Source organism: Apis florea, unplaced genomic scaffold, assembly GCF_048593485.1.
Source record: "Apis florea isolate Af1SG1 unplaced genomic scaffold, ASM4859348v1 contig_2291_pilon, whole genome shotgun sequence".
Classification (NCBI taxonomy): Eukaryota; Metazoa; Arthropoda; class Insecta; order Hymenoptera; family Apidae; genus Apis; species Apis florea.
The window spans coordinates 3,086,974-3,106,365 of record NW_028256553.1 but is presented as its reverse complement, the minus strand read 5'-3'; the positions used below and the strand labels follow the sequence as shown (position 1 = coordinate 3,106,365).

The 19,392-nt window shown below is 46.4% G+C and overlaps 2 protein-coding genes across 14 annotated transcripts in view; one reads left to right on the top strand and one right to left on the bottom strand.

The window, feature by feature from the left end:
• Nucleotides 1-19,392, top strand: part of LOC100864158 (uncharacterized) — a 157,988-nt gene that overhangs the window by 31,130 nt on the left and 107,466 nt on the right. Inside the window, exon 3 of one of the 3 annotated variants that reach the window (XR_015290781.1) lies at nucleotides 14,043-14,390. The exons of the other annotated variants lie outside the window; for them this stretch is intronic. The gene's annotated coding sequence lies outside the window, so the exon portion shown is untranslated. Of the gene's footprint in view, nucleotides 1-14,042; nucleotides 14,391-19,392 lie in introns of those variants that run through there. 3 annotated transcript variants of the gene reach the window in all.
• Nucleotides 1-19,392, bottom strand: part of sv (paired box protein shaven) — a 134,377-nt gene that overhangs the window by 33,316 nt on the left and 81,669 nt on the right. Inside the window, exon 1 of one of the 11 annotated variants that reach the window (XM_012483707.3) lies at nucleotides 411-823. The exons of the other annotated variants lie outside the window; for them this stretch is intronic. Coding sequence (XP_012339161.1) covers nucleotides 411-465 — 55 coding nt within the window. The 5' untranslated portion in view covers nucleotides 466-823. Of the gene's footprint in view, nucleotides 1-410; nucleotides 824-19,392 lie in introns of those variants that run through there. 11 annotated transcript variants of the gene reach the window in all.

Genomic DNA, 19,392 nt, shown 5'->3' with positions numbered 1-19,392 from the left:
CTCTCTTCCCAAAGGATCTTTGCAACGATTGCTGTGGAAGATCGGAGATTCGTGGGCAATCGATCTTTCCTGTTCGATCCGAGAAGAGAAATCGATTTTTACGCTAACGAGTTCGCTCTCACGATCGATTCGAGGACTGTGCCTCTTCTTTTCTATTCTTCGTGTTCGTGGACAAAGTGGCAAAGCCTGTGAAAGAGAGTCTTCTCTAACCTGGTTCCAACCAACTCGTCGTTTTCGTTACCGATCATCTAAACTTCTTACAAGTGTCTACCTTTCACGGCTAATCAAGCTAATCAATTATCCTTAACACTACTTCTAACTTACATCAACGTATCTTATAACATATATAAAATTAAACTCGAATAAATGAAACGAAACGAAAGAGACAATTGCACGTGTCGTGAGCTTACAGGTGTAGTATTCCATCATGTTCTGATTGTAGCGATAGGCGGTGCTGAGGTCCATCTCGGCCCCTCAGTAGCCGACGGCCGTCGGCTGTGGGAATCCAGCTGGTTCCTCTTCTCGCTCGTGATGAATGTGTGAAACTTCGACCACCGACCAAGAAGAAGACGCGCTCTCTCTCTCTCTCTCTCTCTTTTCTCTTTTTCAGTCCTTTATGGAGCGGCGGTACAATGACCGTCATCAGGGGCGTCTTTGTGCCTTGCGACGGGTGGCTTCGGCCGTCGCTTCATCTCGAATCGTCTCGAATTTATGCGCTGCGTCGATACCTCTTCCTCTTCTTCACACCACTCGCGGCATCACTGCACTCCCGCACAATGACGATCCCCGAAACGGTTCTCGTCCTCTCCTCCTCATCGTTACGATTTTCGTAACGTGCAACGACCTCGCCCACCCCCTCCCCTCCCCCCCCCCGCCGCCGCAGCCGTTCAACAAACAATTTCTGAACTTCTTCGTTTCGATATCAGTCAGTTCGTTCTAGTTAGTCACTTTCCACTCGATGCACAGTATTCTCACTTCACCGTATCCAAGAGAACGCTTGCGTATCCCTTTTCGACGCGAACAACAACAACAAAAACAAAGACACGAGAATCCATCCCGAAGAGAGAGAGAGAGAGAGAGAGAGAGAGAAAGACAGACGGATCGTCACCTCGTTCGAAACGATAATTCGACGAAATGGAAAAGAAGGGGATCGAGGGGAAGGTTGAACGGTGGCCAAAGCGAAGGAAGGCTGGCGTGAAAAGGGTGGAAAAAAAGCTCGGTCACGTCCGACTCTCGTTATCGTTATCAGCCGCGGACCCCAAAAAGCGGCGCGGCCACGACGGGCGACAACGACGGATGAAAGCACGGGCGAGGAGGGCTGTTCTGGCGGCGGGCACACGTGACTTCGCCAAGCTTTTCGACCCCCGCCTCGCTCCCCGAGCTTTCATCCCCACGCGCCGCGCAACCCCGCCTCTCGCATCCCTCGGCCAGCATCCAGCGAGGAGGATCCAGGCCGTGGATTGGCCCGCGCCCGGGGATCACGTGCGGCCGAGGTGGGGCGGCTCCGAGGGGTTTCTAGGGAAACGAGCGTCGCGCGGGATAACGTCGTTATTGGCATCCACCGCCGCGGGAGGGGAGGAAGAGCCCGAAATCCGTGGGATGGAAGAGGCGGCAAAGGTTGCGAAATAAACGTTCGCCGGCTGGTCTACCGCCAACAGTCCCACGCGAAATCACGCGGCGCACACCCCCGCAGCGAGCGCTGCTTATTCATGAGCCGATGTCCCTCTCCGAGGATGTCTCCGTGGATAACCTTCCCCGTGTCTCGCCTTATCGATTTTATTTATTTAAGAGTTTCCCCCTTTGTCGCTCCACTTCCTCCCAAAACACCACCACCCGAGTGCCCTCCATTCTTTTTCCTTCTTTCCACGGATCTTCTTCTCCTTCTTCGTTGCTGCTTACTCTTATTCTTCTCTTCGTCGTTATTTCTCAAAACTCACTCGCGGTATCCCATCACTTCGTCGTCCAATCCTCCTCGTGATGACGAGGGTGAGGATTTCGAAGGAGGCCTCGTGGAAGGAATCGTCGCGGGACTGATTACGTCGCTCGTGGACAAAACGCTCGTGGACACTGTCCTCCGCACACGGCCCGTGGAGGAGAGCTCGTGGACGGGGGAGGAAAGGGCTAGGAATCCGCAAGTCGACGCGTGTCATAGTGGGGGGAGGAGCGGAGTGGGTGGAGAGGAGGGGTTATACTGGTTTCGAGCGGCCGGGTATACTTTTCCTTGGGAACACGACCCTGTGTTACGAAGCTGCGTGGCGTGGTGTAACATTTACTACAATCCATAGATGCTTATTCCCCCCGGAAGAAACTTATCACTTTTATGCAGGCCATAACTCGAAACTTGGGTCGCGATGCATTCCCAATTACCCTTCCACCGAATCGCTCTCCATCACCATGATTTTTATCCCTTCCCTCTGCCGAGTTCTATTTCCCCGGCCAAACTTTCGGCATCGAGTGTCCGTATATCGAGGATTTATGGAAAAAAAAAAAAAAAAAAGAAGGGTTTGACCGCGATCCAGATCCGCGCGGGATGATATTCTTAATAATACCCGGTTCATTGGCGGTAGCTAGAGACAGGGGGGAACGGTTTATCGACTTGTTTGCTCGACTTTTCACTCGCGATCCTTTTCGTTCGTGAATCTACTAACTTTTGTTTACCACGAGAGAGAAAGAGGAACGCAATGATATTAAAATCGAAGGGTGAAAAAAATTGTATCGAAAAGTGGAAAGGAGATCTTCTTTCTGTCCGAAGCGTTGCGGGAAGGTGTGGCGGGGCCCCCAGAGAATCAGCCGGAAGGTGCGGTCAGCGTCGGTGGGACCGCCGTTGGGCCGCGAATCTCACAAGGGTCCGGTTTACATTCGCTCTTTCATCCGACTCCTTTCTTCCATTCCATTCCTACGTTCGGAAAGAGCCACCTCCGCCGCCTCTGTGCCTCGTTCCCCTCCTCCCCGACATTAGATACGTGAGATCGGGAAACGCACTTCTGTCGTGTTGCGTAACCGGCCGCGTACCTGACACTCGAGTTAGCCGCCGCCCGTAATTTCCTAGCCGCCCGATTCTGCGTTTTCGATTGTCCCCTCGGATCGATTACCCGCATCCTGTTACCACGGCTACTTTTCACGAGTTACCTTCCAAGGATGAACGTTGTTGTTGTTGTTCATCGCGCCGTTATTCTTCCAATTTTTCTCGAATCCTTTTCGAAGAGTGATTAATTATACGTGAAAAAAAATATTCTTTTAAACAGAATAATCTTCCTCTAAACTGAGTTACACTTTGTCTTGTGAAGTATGGGAAGCATGGACATTCCTTCTGCCCCGTGATCCCTTGGAACAAAGGCGGGGGATCCATTCGTCATTATCGCGTCGGCCGACCTAATCTCTCGAGGATCTCTCGAGATTACAGTTTGGCATATCATTTGGCTGAACGAACGAGCGGCTTGGCCCGCGTTGACGGGCAATATGTCCTCTACATGAGTGCGCCGGAACTCGACGTGAGACGACACATCTCGAATTTGGGGAGGCGCACGTACGCCCGCCACGGTATTCAAAGTGTGCAAGGGGCATGGTGGCGGTCGGTGGAGTCGGAGGGCAGATGCAGATGAGCTAGTTGCTCCCGGTGCATCGATCATTGGGGTTACGTGGAGCTGTTGGACGGCCAATCTGTACCTAGTCCTTCCTAATCCGTCGGCCAACTATCAGGCTGTAGTAATCTGATTTATACATTTCGAGCAATTTTGGAAATTTTGGTATTTGGATCGATTAAAATTACACAAAACACGCGTATTTATTCACGTGTATTTATTATTATATTCGTTATACATACCTACTTCAATTCTCTCTTCTCCACTCAACTCAAAAAAAAAAGAAGAAAAATATTTTTATTAATCGAGATAAATAATAGAATCGAGCGATTTCAAAAAGAAATATTTTTCACGGATCTTAGAATCTTAAAACTCGGAATGGAGAGGAATTCGGCCGGAATTTCATTAGCCATCCCAATTAGAGCCGTAGAGAAACTTTGCGGTGGTTCCGCGAGAATTATTTTTCTGTTTGCCGTCGCGCGGCCAGAGATAATGGGTCTCCGATGAGAATCTCGTCCGCGACAAAAACGATCCATCCGAACGACAGAGAGAGAGAGAGAGAGGGAGGGAAAAAGAGAGTAAAAAAGGGGCAAAAAGGAAAAAGCAACGGACGAATTTATCCCCCTGTTGGCTCGCCGCTCTCGAAACCGCAAAAACCCCGAGTGCTCTTCGCGTCCCACGGAATTCGGTGACTATTCCGCAAAAGATTAACCCCCTAACCGTATCAAAGAGAGAGAGAGAGAGGGGTCGAGCGATAACTTACGAGATTTGATGTAAATAGCACTTACTTACTTATTCGCCAGTGTCGCGCGGCCCAAGTTAAAAATAGGGATGGAGGATGGAGGCCAAGGTGAGGGGGAAGCTGGAAGATGGAAATAAGGAAGGGGAGATGAGGGTGGAGGGGAGGCGAGTTTTTTTTTTTTTGCGTAATGAAAGCAATCAATTCAAGTCCCTGGCTGCAACAACTCCCCTGGCTAGGGAAGAAGGGGGGCCCCTCCGCCTTCGTGATCCAGCCTCGTTCCTCCTTCTCCTCCATCCGTTTCCTCCCCTCCTCCTCCTCCCTCCTTAGATCCCTCCGAAAGAAAAAAGGCTTCGAGCAGGGGTAGCAACTCAGTCTCGCCTTGCCACCCTCTTTCTCTCGCCGCCCTAACGGTGGCCGGACCACTTTTGTAGTCATCATAAAATGCCCTGTGCTTTCAAGTTCCGACGATTGCTCTCCCTCTTCCTTCTCGCTTGTACCATTCGAAGTGGGTGGTAGGAAGTAACGAAGTGGTGAGTTGGGCGAGGTGGTTGAGGGAAGCGAGAGGTGGAACAGGTTAATCCTGAGCATTTTCCCTGACTCGGGGGGGAGGAGGGGAGGGTGGATGGTATCTCTTTAAAACAGCAGTAAAGTATCGTTAATCTTGGAAGGAAGGAGGGGCTCTTACTTTCGCCGGGACAAACTAGTTGGACACGTCCGCTTGATACAAAAATAAATTGCGATCCGCCACGATACGTCTTGGCACCCCTGCGATCCCCTTTATCGTGCGATCATCTTTCTTCGAGGTGGCTCGTTTCGGTTTTCGAACAAGATATGGTAAGATTCTTTCTCTTCGAAAGGGTGGAGATGGTTGGAAACTGGAAGGTAGGAAATGCGATGAGATTTTCGCAAATCGGGGGGATTTCGAGCGATGGGGAAGAAGAAATATTTGGTAAATGTTACGAGAATGGAACGACGAAACGTAACTCCCCCGGGAAATGCTGAATGTCAAACACCCCCCCTCCCCCCCGTCCCCAGGAGAGCTAAAGGCCACAAGCATCGTAATATGATTGTCCGCGTTGTCCGTCGTCCCCTTGTTTTAGAGGCGATTATTGCCCTGCGCGTGTCACTACGAAACGAAATATTTTCGACCAAAAAAACCAATATTGTTGTGAGCGAGAAGAAACTTCGATTCATAGGCGAAGAAATAGAAACGCCACTTTACACAAATCCAATCTAATTGATACTTTTTTTACGATGAAAACTTAAATTTTGCTTTATCTATTACTTTCATTGCGAACAGAAAATGGGGTCGACAATATGGGATCGAAAATGTCGTCCAAGTTGAAGAATTGACACGTGTAATTATTTACGCGTCATAACAACACAGATCGTGGACAATTTGTACTCGATTGTCAACGATTAAGACGAAATAAAATAAAATCACCCGATACGTAAACACGTAAACGAAGAAATAACTTACTGTTATATGAATAAAACTGGCCATCCAAGATCTGTTTGCTTGTTGCTTCGTCCGCTTCGTATCCCACACTTGTATCACGTCTATTATCACGGGCATCTCCTTTACCTCCTTAACTCGGCCAATTTACAATAAAAGAAGGAATAACTCGTCCGCACGCGATCCATATAAACGATACACACGATTACAGAGCCTTTCTCGCCGTTCCGTCCGCCGCTCGATCCGCGAGACTACTACGACTTATTCAACGGATTCGAGTCAAGTTTCTGGATCCGAATAATATTTACTATTTACGCGCGTGTCTTTCACTCGACTCGAAATTCATTGTACCGAATATATAATCGTACACATGCACGAGAGTTGTGCGCGAGTTCGATCGATCAACACGATCCATAAAAAAAATATGTGGCCGTAAGCATCTCTCGTGAAAAATTGTACGATTGGTTATTTCGATGGAAAAATATTTCGCAAAAGAAATATTAATTATTCGTTTCCACGTCCAAATACAATGAATCTACAAGATCAATCTACCCAATCGCGTGTTCATCCATAAAAATATCCTCTCGGTTATGAGCGGCCCGCGATCGATAGCTTTTAAAATGTTTTGGCAAATCGAGGTGGCCACCCCCGGAATAGAGCATCGCGATGGAACATTAGGAGGGATATATTTGGCCGATGTAGCAATAATTTCCATGCATATATACACGTAGGTGGTGCAGTGACGGCACATAGATCACAAGGGCTCGCCGACACGCGACAGCACGTGCTTCCCTGCGACCGCTTCTCTCTCTCTCTCTCTCTCTCGTTCCCTCCCCCCTCCCACGCGCCTGTGCACTTAGGGCGAACTTCACGAGCTTTCCACCCACCACAAACGACAAACCACTCGAGTGGATCCCCCTTGGACGCGGCATAACCCTTCTTCCACCCATTACTGCGATGCTATTCGTGCTTAATACAACGGATCTCCGGTATTTGTCCTCGAATACGGGAAACCCCGGGTGGATGATGCGTCTCGAAAGTTGGGATATCGAGATATTAATCGATATTGAACGTCGGTTTCATTGTTTTCTTTTTTTTTTCTTCTTCTTCTTCTTTGAATACACTCTCGGTTCAAAGAAAAAAAAAAAAAGAAAAGAAGAACTTTATCGAAAGTTCTTCACCACTGTGAAGAATTATTCGCAAATCGAGCAAACGCATTAATTACGAGATCGAGACACCCCTCCCTAGGTCTAAGATTGATATTCGAATCGAGGGCAAGGGGATCTCTTTCTGGCTGGAAAGGTGGTGATGCGGCGGCGGTGAATAAGGGTGGGTGGCGCGCCTCCAGAGGGTTTAACCAGGGGGTTGGTGCATATTTCACGGTCGGTGGTCCCATCTCGCGGAGACAATCTGAACCAGCGCGGATACATCATCGCGTGACGCCACGTAATAACCTCTTGGGCGACCGCCTTTCAAAACCCTCTTATTTATTCATCTCACCTCGTGCTCCCTCTGTCACGCTCATCCCCTCCTTCTTCCATCACGATTACGCGAATCTTGGAGGACGAGGAGGAAAATTTGGAGGGATTTCCCCTCATTCTATCTTTTTTTTTTTTTTTTTTTTTTATATTTAGAATTTCTGAAAGTTTTATTATTGGGGAAAAATTTACTTCTTGGTCTAATAACGAAAAAAAAAACTTCGTAATAATTAAATCTTGGAAGCATTTCAATGCATCTCTCGTCGAATAAACGAACGAAACGCGTATACACTTGTACGCGTTTACGTACATATTTAATCGTTTCAATTAAATCCACCGGCCACCGCCGCTAACCGCAACCGCGGCAAATCCGCTCCTCGTCACCCGTCCACGACCCTCTCAAACTTTCGTCGATTTTTTTTTAAAAATCGATCGAATTTCACGTTCCAATTTTTCTCCCTCGCTCGCCTTTCTTGGATCACGCCTGTTATTTCGCGGGAATGCGAGCAATTGGCACGAATAATTAGCAGGCAGGGAAGCATCGATCAGCCGGAGGAGTGTAGCCATTCCTCGAATAGCGTCCAATCCATCAGCGAATTCACGTATCGCTTACCACGCGTCGCCCTCGTCGTTTTCTTTTCTTTTGGACATCCTAGCGCCGCCAGATGTTGCCGCGTTAAGATGTTGTCGACGAAGGATCACGCGGCGAGAACGAAGAGCGGAAAGGCGAAACAGCCTACTTTTCACCCTGTCGCGCCACCCCAACACCACGTTTCTCAGAACACGAACTCTCGAAGCCAGCTTACTTTTATTCTCTTCTCTAAGAATCATCGCGCAAGTGTTCGAATTATAGGGATTGGAATAAGATCAATTGGATGGAGGCGCAAAATAGTTTGAGCAACTTGTTTCTCGAATCTTCGAATCGCGTTGTAAATTCGATCCAAGTATATTCGAATCCTAAATCTTCGATCTTCGATCCTGCCTCCACGATTCGATTTTCGAAAAGTCGGGGGGAGGGAGCTCGCGCCGGAATTAATGGGCAGGAAAGAAAGAAAGGAAGAAAGGAAAGGGTATTTCTGTTTCGGCGCGAGAGATATCTCCCCGTTAAGATAATAATAATCTCACGAATCCTTGCCCGTGCGAGACGCGTGCACGTTGTGTCGACACACGTACTTGACTCGTCTCGTGTAACGCGGCCGGCAGAAAGGCTATTTGTCGGATGACAAACGAGCGTCGGGCTACGTGGGTGGCTTCGCCTCGCGCGGCAAATGGTGAGCACCGCTCCGTGTCCCTCCCTCTCGTGTCGTTCGGTTTTCATTTCAGAAAATCGTGCCGTCCAACGGATCCAGGGATTTATTTCCTCGTAATCCGGGATGCAACGAGGAGGAAGAGCATCGATTCGCCAATGATATCCTCCCGAGAGGATCTATAACGATCTCTCTCTCCTCTCCCGAGCAGATGATGGATAGGAAGAGGGTAGATTGGAATCGTCTTGGGCCAGGTATTTCTGGCGAAGATACGAGACGCTGATCTCCACTTTCGCGAAAATACCCGGTATTTCGAGTACCCTGTCCATCTACTTCTTTTTACCTATTATTGTGTAATTGTGCTGAAAGTAAAGACTTACTTTATTCGAAGTGTGTCGACCTTGCTTCGAAATTGGTTCATCCATTATCGCGTTTAATTTTATCCACCGTCATCGTTTCTCCATCCAAAAGAGAAAAAATCGAAGCATCGAAGACGCAAATCAGAGCAGAATCCGGACATTTGTCGTCCTTACTACCACTTGGTATGGCCGCCACTACCGGTAGATCAGCGCCTGTGTCATAGCTCAGGGTACACCTACGAGTGGATGCATTTCGGTAACGCACACCTATACTGGATGCGTGCGTGAGTATGTGCGGCCGGGAGGCACATAATGTCTAATGGGGGCGATTGTGCTCGCGCTCCGTGACGGATCAATCTGCCACCCCCTTCAACCCCTCTGCTCCGAGGAGAGAGGCCCCTCCGAGGAGGGAGGGAGGAAGCGTGGAGGGAGAGGGAAACCCTTAGCCGGAACCCGGCCACGAAGCCGGCGTGGATAACGTGCCTTATCCGTCATATATACGTGGCCAAGGATTAGAGAAACGTTATTAATCGACCTGCATCGAGTCGCCTTTCGAGTCGAATTTCCCTCCCTCTCTCTCTCTCTCTCTCTCTACGGTTAGATCGATAGAAGGGTGGAGATCCCTTCGAAAGGGTGATCTTGCGGTAATTAACCCAGGCTGGCTTTCGTCGTTTAGCGCGCAACGTTATTGTTGTCAACTCTTTTATCAATCTCTTCGGATCTCGTCGATTCCTTCGAAAATAGGCCGGTTAATTAATCCGACGACGAGCTAAGATACGCGTGTACGGCGCTATAAATAGCGAATCCAGGCCTTTGAAACACGCCCCCGGGAAAAGGGGCCATTTTAATTACCCGGCCGACGACTTTCCTCCTGCGACCCGATATCTCCTCTACACCCAACTAGCCGGGGACCAGGAAACGCAATATTTTAGAACGCGCGTATATATTGTAATATCCCCGCGCAACCTGTCCCATACCTGTGCACACGCGGCTGTGGAAGCGGGTTATACGTAACGAGGCGATCTCTCATATCGAGCCGCCCACGTGCGTTGACGCGAACACGAGCGGTTGGAAAGAAACGCGGGACGATCGAGAGCAAGAATATGCGAGCGATCCCCGGATCGTGGGTTTACGCGTCTGAGACACGCTCGAGCAATGCGGGACCCGTTAGACGCGGGAATTCTGTTACCGTGCGATTGTGGGAAGATTTGTTGTTCAATTATCGTTGAAACGAATTGAAAATTTGATTTTTGCCACCATTCTTATTATCTGGCGTATTAGTTTGGAAATTTTATTCGAATCTTACAGAAAATTGTATTAAACGAATAGATGTTAACGTTTTAACGAAGCTAAATTTTGTAAGTTAAGCAGCTTGGAATACAAGTAATTAAGATGTCCTTTGAATGGGAAATAAAATAAGTTCGAGTATTCAAATATAGCCAGGTCGCTCCGATTCCCTTTGAAACGCGTGTGAAGATTGCGACGCAAACTGATACTTCCATACGTATTTACAACGTATCTAATTATGCCACTCTTGTGCGATTTAACAGTACAATAAGCTTAACAATCCTTCTTACTGGATACGATCTATCCGGTGTGTCGTCGTATCAATATTAATGCGGTATAATAAATAACCGAAATATCGTAACGCAGCTATTCTAAATCATCGACACGATTGCCATATCTAATATAATATCTTTCAGCTGTGTAACCATTGCCCACAACCCAGATACTTGTTGTGCCTACCCATTCTGATCGGCAATATTTATCCAACATCCATGCGCACCCGCGTTGCATATCTATACACATCTATATACCACATTCTTTCCCAGTTTACGCATAACTTTCTAAGCGATCGGTGAAAGGACAGGATCGTTTACCATTGAAACACCATGCAACGTAGAAGGTTAAATAGCGAGTGATCAGGATTACGATTCGAACCGTTATTGCCCGAAAGAGTTTGATATTCGATTTAATCCTTGACTTACAAAGCTTAAACTCTTTGTCAACTATTTGTATCTTTATATCTTATATCTTCTCCTCGGCAATTTATTCGACTATGTGTTAGAAAAGGATATTAATTGGAATTGATTTGATCTCGAACTTCCGGTACAATCTTCGATTTCTTTCTTACCCACCGAGCCCCGCCACGACAAAAGAAAATCCATGTTTCGAGACACAGATGGCAGCAGATGGTTCTCGTCTTTCCATTTATGATCCAAGGATTATTTTCTCTATTTTTCGGGTAAACTGATACTCTAATAATTATATTCTAATTATTAATTTTTCAAATAAAATTGTAATCGACACTTGACATTTTACAGATATCTGAATTTCGTATAGAATAGATCAATGCAATTCTACGATGGAAGATGCGATTTTCATTTTTGAATGTAAGAGAATAGCTTCAATTATTCGTTGCCGGTAACTTCGGTTTTAACTTAACTTCCAGAAGATAGATTTCCGATAGTATTTCGACGCCTATTGCAATTTCATTTAAAAAGAACTGAATACAATTTTTTTTTGCTTTAGACAGAGAGAGAGAGAGAGAGAGAGAGAGAGACAAGCTCGTGAGACAAAAAGTTAAACGAAAACTACGAACCATTTGTACTTTATCGTTATCGATGTTACGTTCAATAACAATAAACGTAGAACAAGGCTGTCTAAGATTCCCGGTAAATTTATAGCCTAAGAAAATTACTCGAACGTTTGTCCTCGTTTTTTAGCCCATCTACATGGACAGCATCCAACAGCAGAACCGATGAGCTAATAGCAGAGATTAGATATCGCGGCGCGCGATCTAAATAAACGATTTAGATCGTTTCAGGATGTAAGCATCGATCGACGAATCTGGGACGTTATTATTTCTTTATTCTTGCAATCTACGAGTCGTAAAGAATTGTTTCCATTGATCGACGACCGTTGAGCTGTTGCCGTGTTATTCGAATAAGAACCAAAGTAATTAGAAATCTCGTTCGTTTTCTCTCGATTCGATCCAAGGATAGCGCGGAGGACGGGAAAATCCAGGCCGGGTTTCGATTCGATTACCAAGGTCGGGCCGCGCTTTAAACATCCAATTTGTCGAGAGACGATTCTTGGAAAAATGCTTTGTAATTTCGCGACTTTCTTCGTCATCTTTCCTTATGAATCTCATCTCGACAAAATACATCTAAACACTCGACTCGAGAAAATCATTCTCAAATATTAACACTCTTGAAAATTTAGCAACAGCTTCTTCGTTTCTCGAGGGAATCGTGGAAAAATCAGATCGATATCTCTGCGGTCGCGCGTCCAACAACGATAATTGACTCCGCCTGCTCGTCCACGCCGCATTACATTATAAATGCGCGCTACCAACCAGGCATCCGTGGTGGGTAGTTAAGAAGTGGCTGCTGCATCCTCGACGTGACGTGTTACAGCGCTTTAACCGCAACAGCGCGCCTCCGACCGCAGGAACCCTTTATTCCGCTCTTTGCTCCTTCTGGCCCCACAACTCTGTCCCTTTCGAATCGAGTTCAAGCCTCGCCCATAATTACTCGCCCGCCGATGATACCAATGGTATCGATCATCATCATCATCATCATCATCGGCTACCCTTCGATTCCTCCACGAGCGGCCATAATCCCCATTAGCCGGGCGTAATTACACCGTCGGTTGCGCTACCAACGCCGACGTTTCTACGAACGTCTCCTCGACCTGCTTCTTCCCCTCTCCTTTTTTCTCCTTCCATTGTTTTGCTCGTCTTTCGTTTCTTTCGAAAAAGAGGCGCGAACGTTTGAAATCAGATTTCGAAAAATGATGGAAATTGCATCATCACGATTAATCACGCTGTATTATATATACTCATAAGAGTGACTTTGGTGAACAATAGTTTCCGCTTAACACTTTGTTTCTTATCAGAGATCAACGAGTCCAATAATATCCAAATCAAAAACTTCCTATCGTTAACAAGTGTCTCTTTTGTCTTGTTTAAAAAAAGAATTGTATTCATTTGCCAGAATATCTTTTCTGTTATGAAGATTCGACAAAAAAAAAAGAGGAAATTTCTTATCAAAAAGTTACGCGAAAAAAAGGAACGTCGCCCCCGTTGTAAATCACGCACGCACCGGAGGCGTGGATTTATTTTAGAGTCGATTTCGCGGCATCGGAGGATGAGTCATGGCGGTATTGTTCGGCCGGACGAGGAGATACAACACAAATCATTTCCTGCCGTGTCCCTATCCGTCTGCCTTCGCGCTTACGCGTGCGTTGCACGCGTGTGGTTCCGCAACAACAACAACGAGCATCTCACGCTTGAGCGGCTGCGTCGTCTAGCGTCCTGATATTTCTTCCTTTTTTTTTTTTTTTTTTCCTTTCTCGACGCGCCACGTGCGAACCGAACCACCTGCGATTCGATCTCTCGATTTAGGTTAGATTCCAAATTGTCCAACATATCCTTGTAATTCTTATAATTACTCGTCCCTTCTCCATCTTCCTTTTTCACAGAAGAGGGGACAAAACGAAGGAAGGAAGATCTAGGGGATAACAACCTAGGGGATTTGAGTTGAAACGATTGGTTTAACAAATGTCAGCGATCTCTGGAACAGGGCCCAACCAGCGACTATAATATTTCGTCCTCGTGTCGGGGCGAATGTTCGCGCTTCTTCATCGGAAGCTGTTTCTATCTTTAACACCCGTTAATTTGTCGTCTCTCGGCACAACGCTGAATTCCAGCGATCGCAACCGATGCCTCCTCGATTCTATTAATTCAATCGTGTCGAGGAAGTTGCAGCCGACCGATAACGAATCGTTTCCTCCTCCTCGCCATTAATTATAACGAGAATCGACCTCTCTCTCTCTCTCTCTCTCTCTGTCGATTTTTATCGCTTTTATCGTTGCGAATCTCTCGCGGCAAGACGTTGGATTTTTCGAAATTTTTCCACGTCACCGTTGGATGGCGTCACTGGTGAAGAGCACGCCTCGTTGCACCAGTTTATGAAGTTGTTAAAATCGTTTCTCCTCGATCTTTTCTTTTCAATTCCAACTACTTCGAAATCGATGGAATTTATGAAATTCCATCTCGTAAATAAACGGGGGAATCTTAATCGGTTGGATTATTCGATAAGTTGAGACGACTTTCTCGTTTCGTTAAAAAATTTTTGATTATTAATTTTTTTTTTTCTTTTCTTTTCTATTTCAGGAACGAAAAGATACGATTCGTTTTAAGGAGGGACGAAAGTAATTTACGAGCGAAAATCCTTGCAAGTTTTGTTTCGTAATAAACAAGAGGAACGTTGTTCGAGAAAACCTGTTGCGAAATAAGATGAAACTTAAACTTAAAGTTCGTCATGGTCTCGCGATTTTGTAGGAGGAATCGATTAATAACGGATCGCAAAACTATGGTGTCCTCCTAAAAAAAAAAAAAAAAAAAAAAACATCCTTATCTAGAGTGCCAAGTTTTCACATTCTTCTTTCAGATCGGACAACAAATTAGATACCTGTTCCCAGATCTGGTTATTACGACAAATAAATTAAACCTGTTCCCAGATCTTGTTTTCCCCGATCTTTAAACAAATTTTCCAACAATTTAAACCATTTCGAGAGATAGAGTTAAAAGAGGAGGAAGGAAGAGGCCCGTCTTACGAACGAAACTTTACCCCGTCAACCGTCTCTATGATAAAGGAAGAACAAGCTTCTTAATCCCGATTATCGATCCTCGTTAACCAGGAAAACGTCGAGGGTAAAGAATCCAGGAGACATAGTCGGACAACCGCATATGTCCCATATAAATAAACCGGCCGGTGTGTATCGGTGTGTCGGAGCGCAGCGAGAGTCCCTCATCAACCGGTAATGACATGATTGCATACCTCTTCCTTCCTTCATGTTAGCCTCGCATACGTACGCAACACGTACTTGGTAGGACACAAGGTGCGCGAAGGGAGGGCCCTTTCGCTAATAAGATACCGAGTTCAGTTTGTTGCAAGAAGAAGAGGAGCGCACGCGAGGAGGCAGAAAAAAGAGAAATGCCCTTCTGGCATCTACCGAGAATACACAAGAGAAGTTTGCACATACCGGGTATAAACCGCGAATAAATCCTCTAATCTAATTGATACGGCGGCCGGTATGCGGGCTGTAGCGCGCAGCTACACGCTAAAACGGTGGTTGTTAAGTAGCCTGGGCCGGAGGAGTAGATAGCGTTGAAGGAAAAACGATGCCGAGGCGGGCAGCGTTAGGAGGAGGAGGGGGAAGGTGGCCACTGCCGCGGCGCTGGGATGAGAAATGTTTTCCTCGAAGCTAGGGTGAAGCTCTCTCTCTCTCTCTAGCGGTTTGATTCGGTTTTTGAAACGCTTCCGCAGGGAGTGGTATCTCGATCGGTTGATAGGGTCTGTTAAACGTCTTCATCTTGGCACTGCGAGATTTTTCTCCCTTCCCCCCCTCCCCTCGATCGATTCGGAGAAATGGCGTTTCGAGAGCGTTGACGGAAAGAGGATAGGAATTTGTCTCGCGCAGCAGCAGGATGGTTTGTCGTTAATTTATCGAGCAGAGAGGGAGGGGGTATTATTGGAATATCGAATAGCTCGAGGAGAACCGGTTCGTTTAACGATTTCTGCCGTTGATATCGATATCTGCAACTGTTGCGTAACTGTTGCATTGCGTGTGCGCGAATCACAGGTTATCTTTTTTTACTCACGGTAGCCAGAAAGGGACGGGGAGGTGGGATTTTTGAGTTGATCCGGGAAGAGGAAATGGAGATCTCGAGCGTGGCTCTCGCGGAATAGGTTTTACGGGCGAATTCGTGTGGAATTTATTATAAGAGGTGAGAAACCGTAGGTGTATACCAGTTAACTGGAGAGAAGTACACTCTCAACTTGGAAGTACTTTCCTGTTTTAAAATAGATTCGTTGACGATTCACGTGTGAAGAATTCGCATTTCGCAGAAGTGTTGAACTCGTGTTGCGTTATTATAATCCAATTCGAACGGTTGACACGATTGGCCGAAGTGGAACTTAAATATAACTGGGATTAAATATTTTTTTCAAACACACGGTGAACACACAGTTTTTAAATAGATTCGACAAGGACTGTTTCGAATTGCAAAAGATAACTGTCCAATAATTATATTACAATCTGAGAAGCAATTCTTAAAAAATTCTCCAACAATTTACTCACTTATACGCAATCCACAATAATTTTAGACACATACTTCGAACGAGAAAATAATAATCGTCGATAATCTTTCTAATCGATCACGATAGAAATATTTCGCGAGGCTCGTTTGCTTGTTAGAATCGAACGGAAGCCTGCTCATCCTGAAATTATTCACACCGGAAGTATAGGTTTCATCAACAACTTCTCGATCTTATTCGTAAATTTATTCCAAATTCAATTGTCTCGATCGAAACTGTTTTAAACGAAAGACTAATTACCCGTCCTGTCACGTTATATTCTGGCCAATACTCTATATTTTGTTTTTATTTTATCAATTAAAACTAATCATCCTTACGTTCTTCTTTCTTTTTTCTCGTAGATTTTCGAATAAATAATAATTTTCCAAACAACTGTTCCAAAACGAACGGAGGGGGGAGACTGTTATTCCTCCGATTCTTAACACTAAACCTACCACGACGCGTTTTTGAAATTTCGTTTAGAATTTCTTGTATACGCCATATGACTTATTGACTTTTTCTATAACGTAGACACAACCCATTTTTCAATATTCACAACTTTCTGTATCGTTTACTTTACGAATCACAATTAGCTAAAATCTCTTTCTATCTCTTTAAGATACAAATGTTTTTTTTTGCAGCGGTCATTGGAATAGGTATACACGAAATAGGCTTAGTGTCAAGGAGGAAATTTCTGTGCCAGGCCGAAAAAAGGGGGTAAGAAGGAGAGTAGGTTGAAGGAGGAGAGGAAGGAAGGAAGGCCCCCCACGAGCCACGAGCAGGCCCGGCTCTCCGTGTGGTCCCTGCTACGCCTCGCGGCGGCCTCTCATCCCTTCTGCTCCCTCTCGTACCCTTCCTCCTCTTCCCTCCTCTTCTCGCTCTCCTCTCCATCGGTGTACATAAATCTCGGTAGGTTGCATTTATACTTAATGTTGCCAATATCCAGCTTGATCCTCCTCACGAGTGCTCCGTCCCTGTCCCACCTTCGGGGATTGCACTTGGCATTCTTTATTAGCCGAGAGACCCACCACCCGGCCGAGTCGAGGAGTGTACGACACGCCGCTCCTCAGGTTCACCCCGGCCGAGGGGGTGGATTTATCGTCCCCCTGGTAATGGATAGCCACGACGCCGTACGTCATCGGCGTCTCTCGTGTAAGATGGCTGAGAACTTAAGATTCCTCAAGGATCCTGCTACGCCGACAGATTCCGATCTCTCTCTCTGATCTCGATTTTTCGCCGATTAAGCGCAGCGTGGGATTAGAGATAGTCGAGTTTTCTTCGTTACTTTTTTTTGTATTGTGCGTTTAAGATTGTAATTTAAGAGGAATTTATTGTTGTTGGATATTTAATTGTATCACAAAATGTGTCGATCGCAATTAGTTAATTTAAGAGTATCACAAAAATAGCGGTGAAGTTTGTGGAAAAATTGCAGCCCCATCTAAAACTCGTTTCGACGTAATAATTCCAATATTCCAAGAAACGATCTCCATTAGCTCGTCGAAAACCACTGCGACGTATTTCCCACGGATAACTGTTTCTCGGACAAACGAAAAAAAAAAAAAAAAATCAATTATCTCGACCACCATTTCCTCTCGTATCAACGCGTGACCGTCGTTGAATCATCACACCGCGATGATTTGGATTTAGCGCAACGCTAAGAGAACGTTTTCGTCTCGGAGGTGTGACGGTCGATAATGTTGGACATTATGGCAAGAATGGATCTGGCCTAGGATCAGGCAGCGTTGAAGGATCGAGGTGGAGGACCACGAAAGTGGACGAGCACGATCCACGACGTGAAGGATGAAACTACATCACTGCCAGGTCTCGGCACGAATTCTACACGGCACGTCGGCATGTTCGGATTGCCTGTGACCTTGGAACGACCCTACCTCCGCGAGGAGGATTTACTTATCGAGCCTCCCTCCCTCCCGCTTTGCCTGCACCACGGTTCCTGGTCTAGAAATAGCCCGAGCACCTGTTCAAGGATCGCTCGAGGACGATACCGACACATTCTCCATCCTTCCCTCCATCCTTCTCCCAAAGAGACTTAACCCCTTTAACCCCCACCCTTCTTTCTTTATTATTTCTTCAATATTCGCTTCTTCGATAATCGCTGTTTAACCCGTCGAGTTGATGAAACGTCATAATTTCAAACGAATACATATTGTTGCAATCATGATGTTGTACGTGTAAAAAAAAAAAGAAAAAAAAAAAAAATAACAATGGCTTGAAAAACGTACAAATTGCCGAATCAATCATCACCGCACCACCGTCTTCTCAATTAACCAAACTTTCTCACGCCATTAACGTTACCGCCGGGAACGAGTCGATTCTTCAACGTGGAAAGAAACGTGGCACGATTCGCGACCAAGTGTAGCGCCCCTTCTCGAAACAATCTAAATTCTCCACGAGAATTCCTTACAGATCCAAAAAAAAAAAAAAAGGATCTCTTCTCGAAAAATTCTCGACAAGAAATAAATCGAAAGTCGCATCGTATTTCCTCCGGACAGATATCGAAGGGGGATGATTCTCGCGTACGGCTGTGAAACTAGGACGAAGGGATGGAGGAAGGGAGAGGAGGGGATGGGTGTTTATATCGTGGGGATTCGCTATCTACGAGCACTCCAGGGCCGTTTTTCTGTCAATCTCCGCATGATCCCTGTAATTTCCTGTCTAGAAAACCACGCCGTTGCTTTAATGCTCCATTGTCTCAGCCGGCCGTTCCCCCCTCCCCCTCTCTCTCTTCCCCTTCTCCCCCTCCTGCGCCGCTCCGCGCCGTGCTACACTCCCGGGTTCACTCCCACTATTTTAACTATGAGCGGCCGGCCCAGTGGCTCTCATCCGGGGGAGACCCCTCCACAGCCGGATCTCGGAGGCGAGAGAAAGGGGGGGAGCGGAGGGACGACGACGACGACGACGACGACGACGACGACGAGGAGGAGGAGGAGGAGGATGGGAGAAAAACGAGCGAGCCCCCCATTTGCACTCTAATTACGCGAATATCGGGCAAATTGCACGGCGCGTTAACCGACTGGACGATCGTTCGTTCGTTCGTTCAGCTCGCGTATTATGTGCTGCTCGAGCGTATTTTCTTTTTTTCCTTTCTTCTTCTTCTTCTTCTTCTTCTTCTTCTTTTTTTGCACGCGTCGACCTCGTTTCTCTGATGATCCTATCTTCATTTACTACGCAGCAGTACGTGTTCCAGGAAACACTTTACGACGCGGCTGCAAACGGCCGGCTAGATAATGCTCGCTCGAGGGGGAGAGGGGGGAGGCTCAGTGTTAATTGGAGAGACACGAGTTATCCAGCTCGCGGATACCGATGGGCTACTCGATCTGGCTACTCGTCGATGGATTATTCGTGTCGTGGATGGTTTGACGAGCA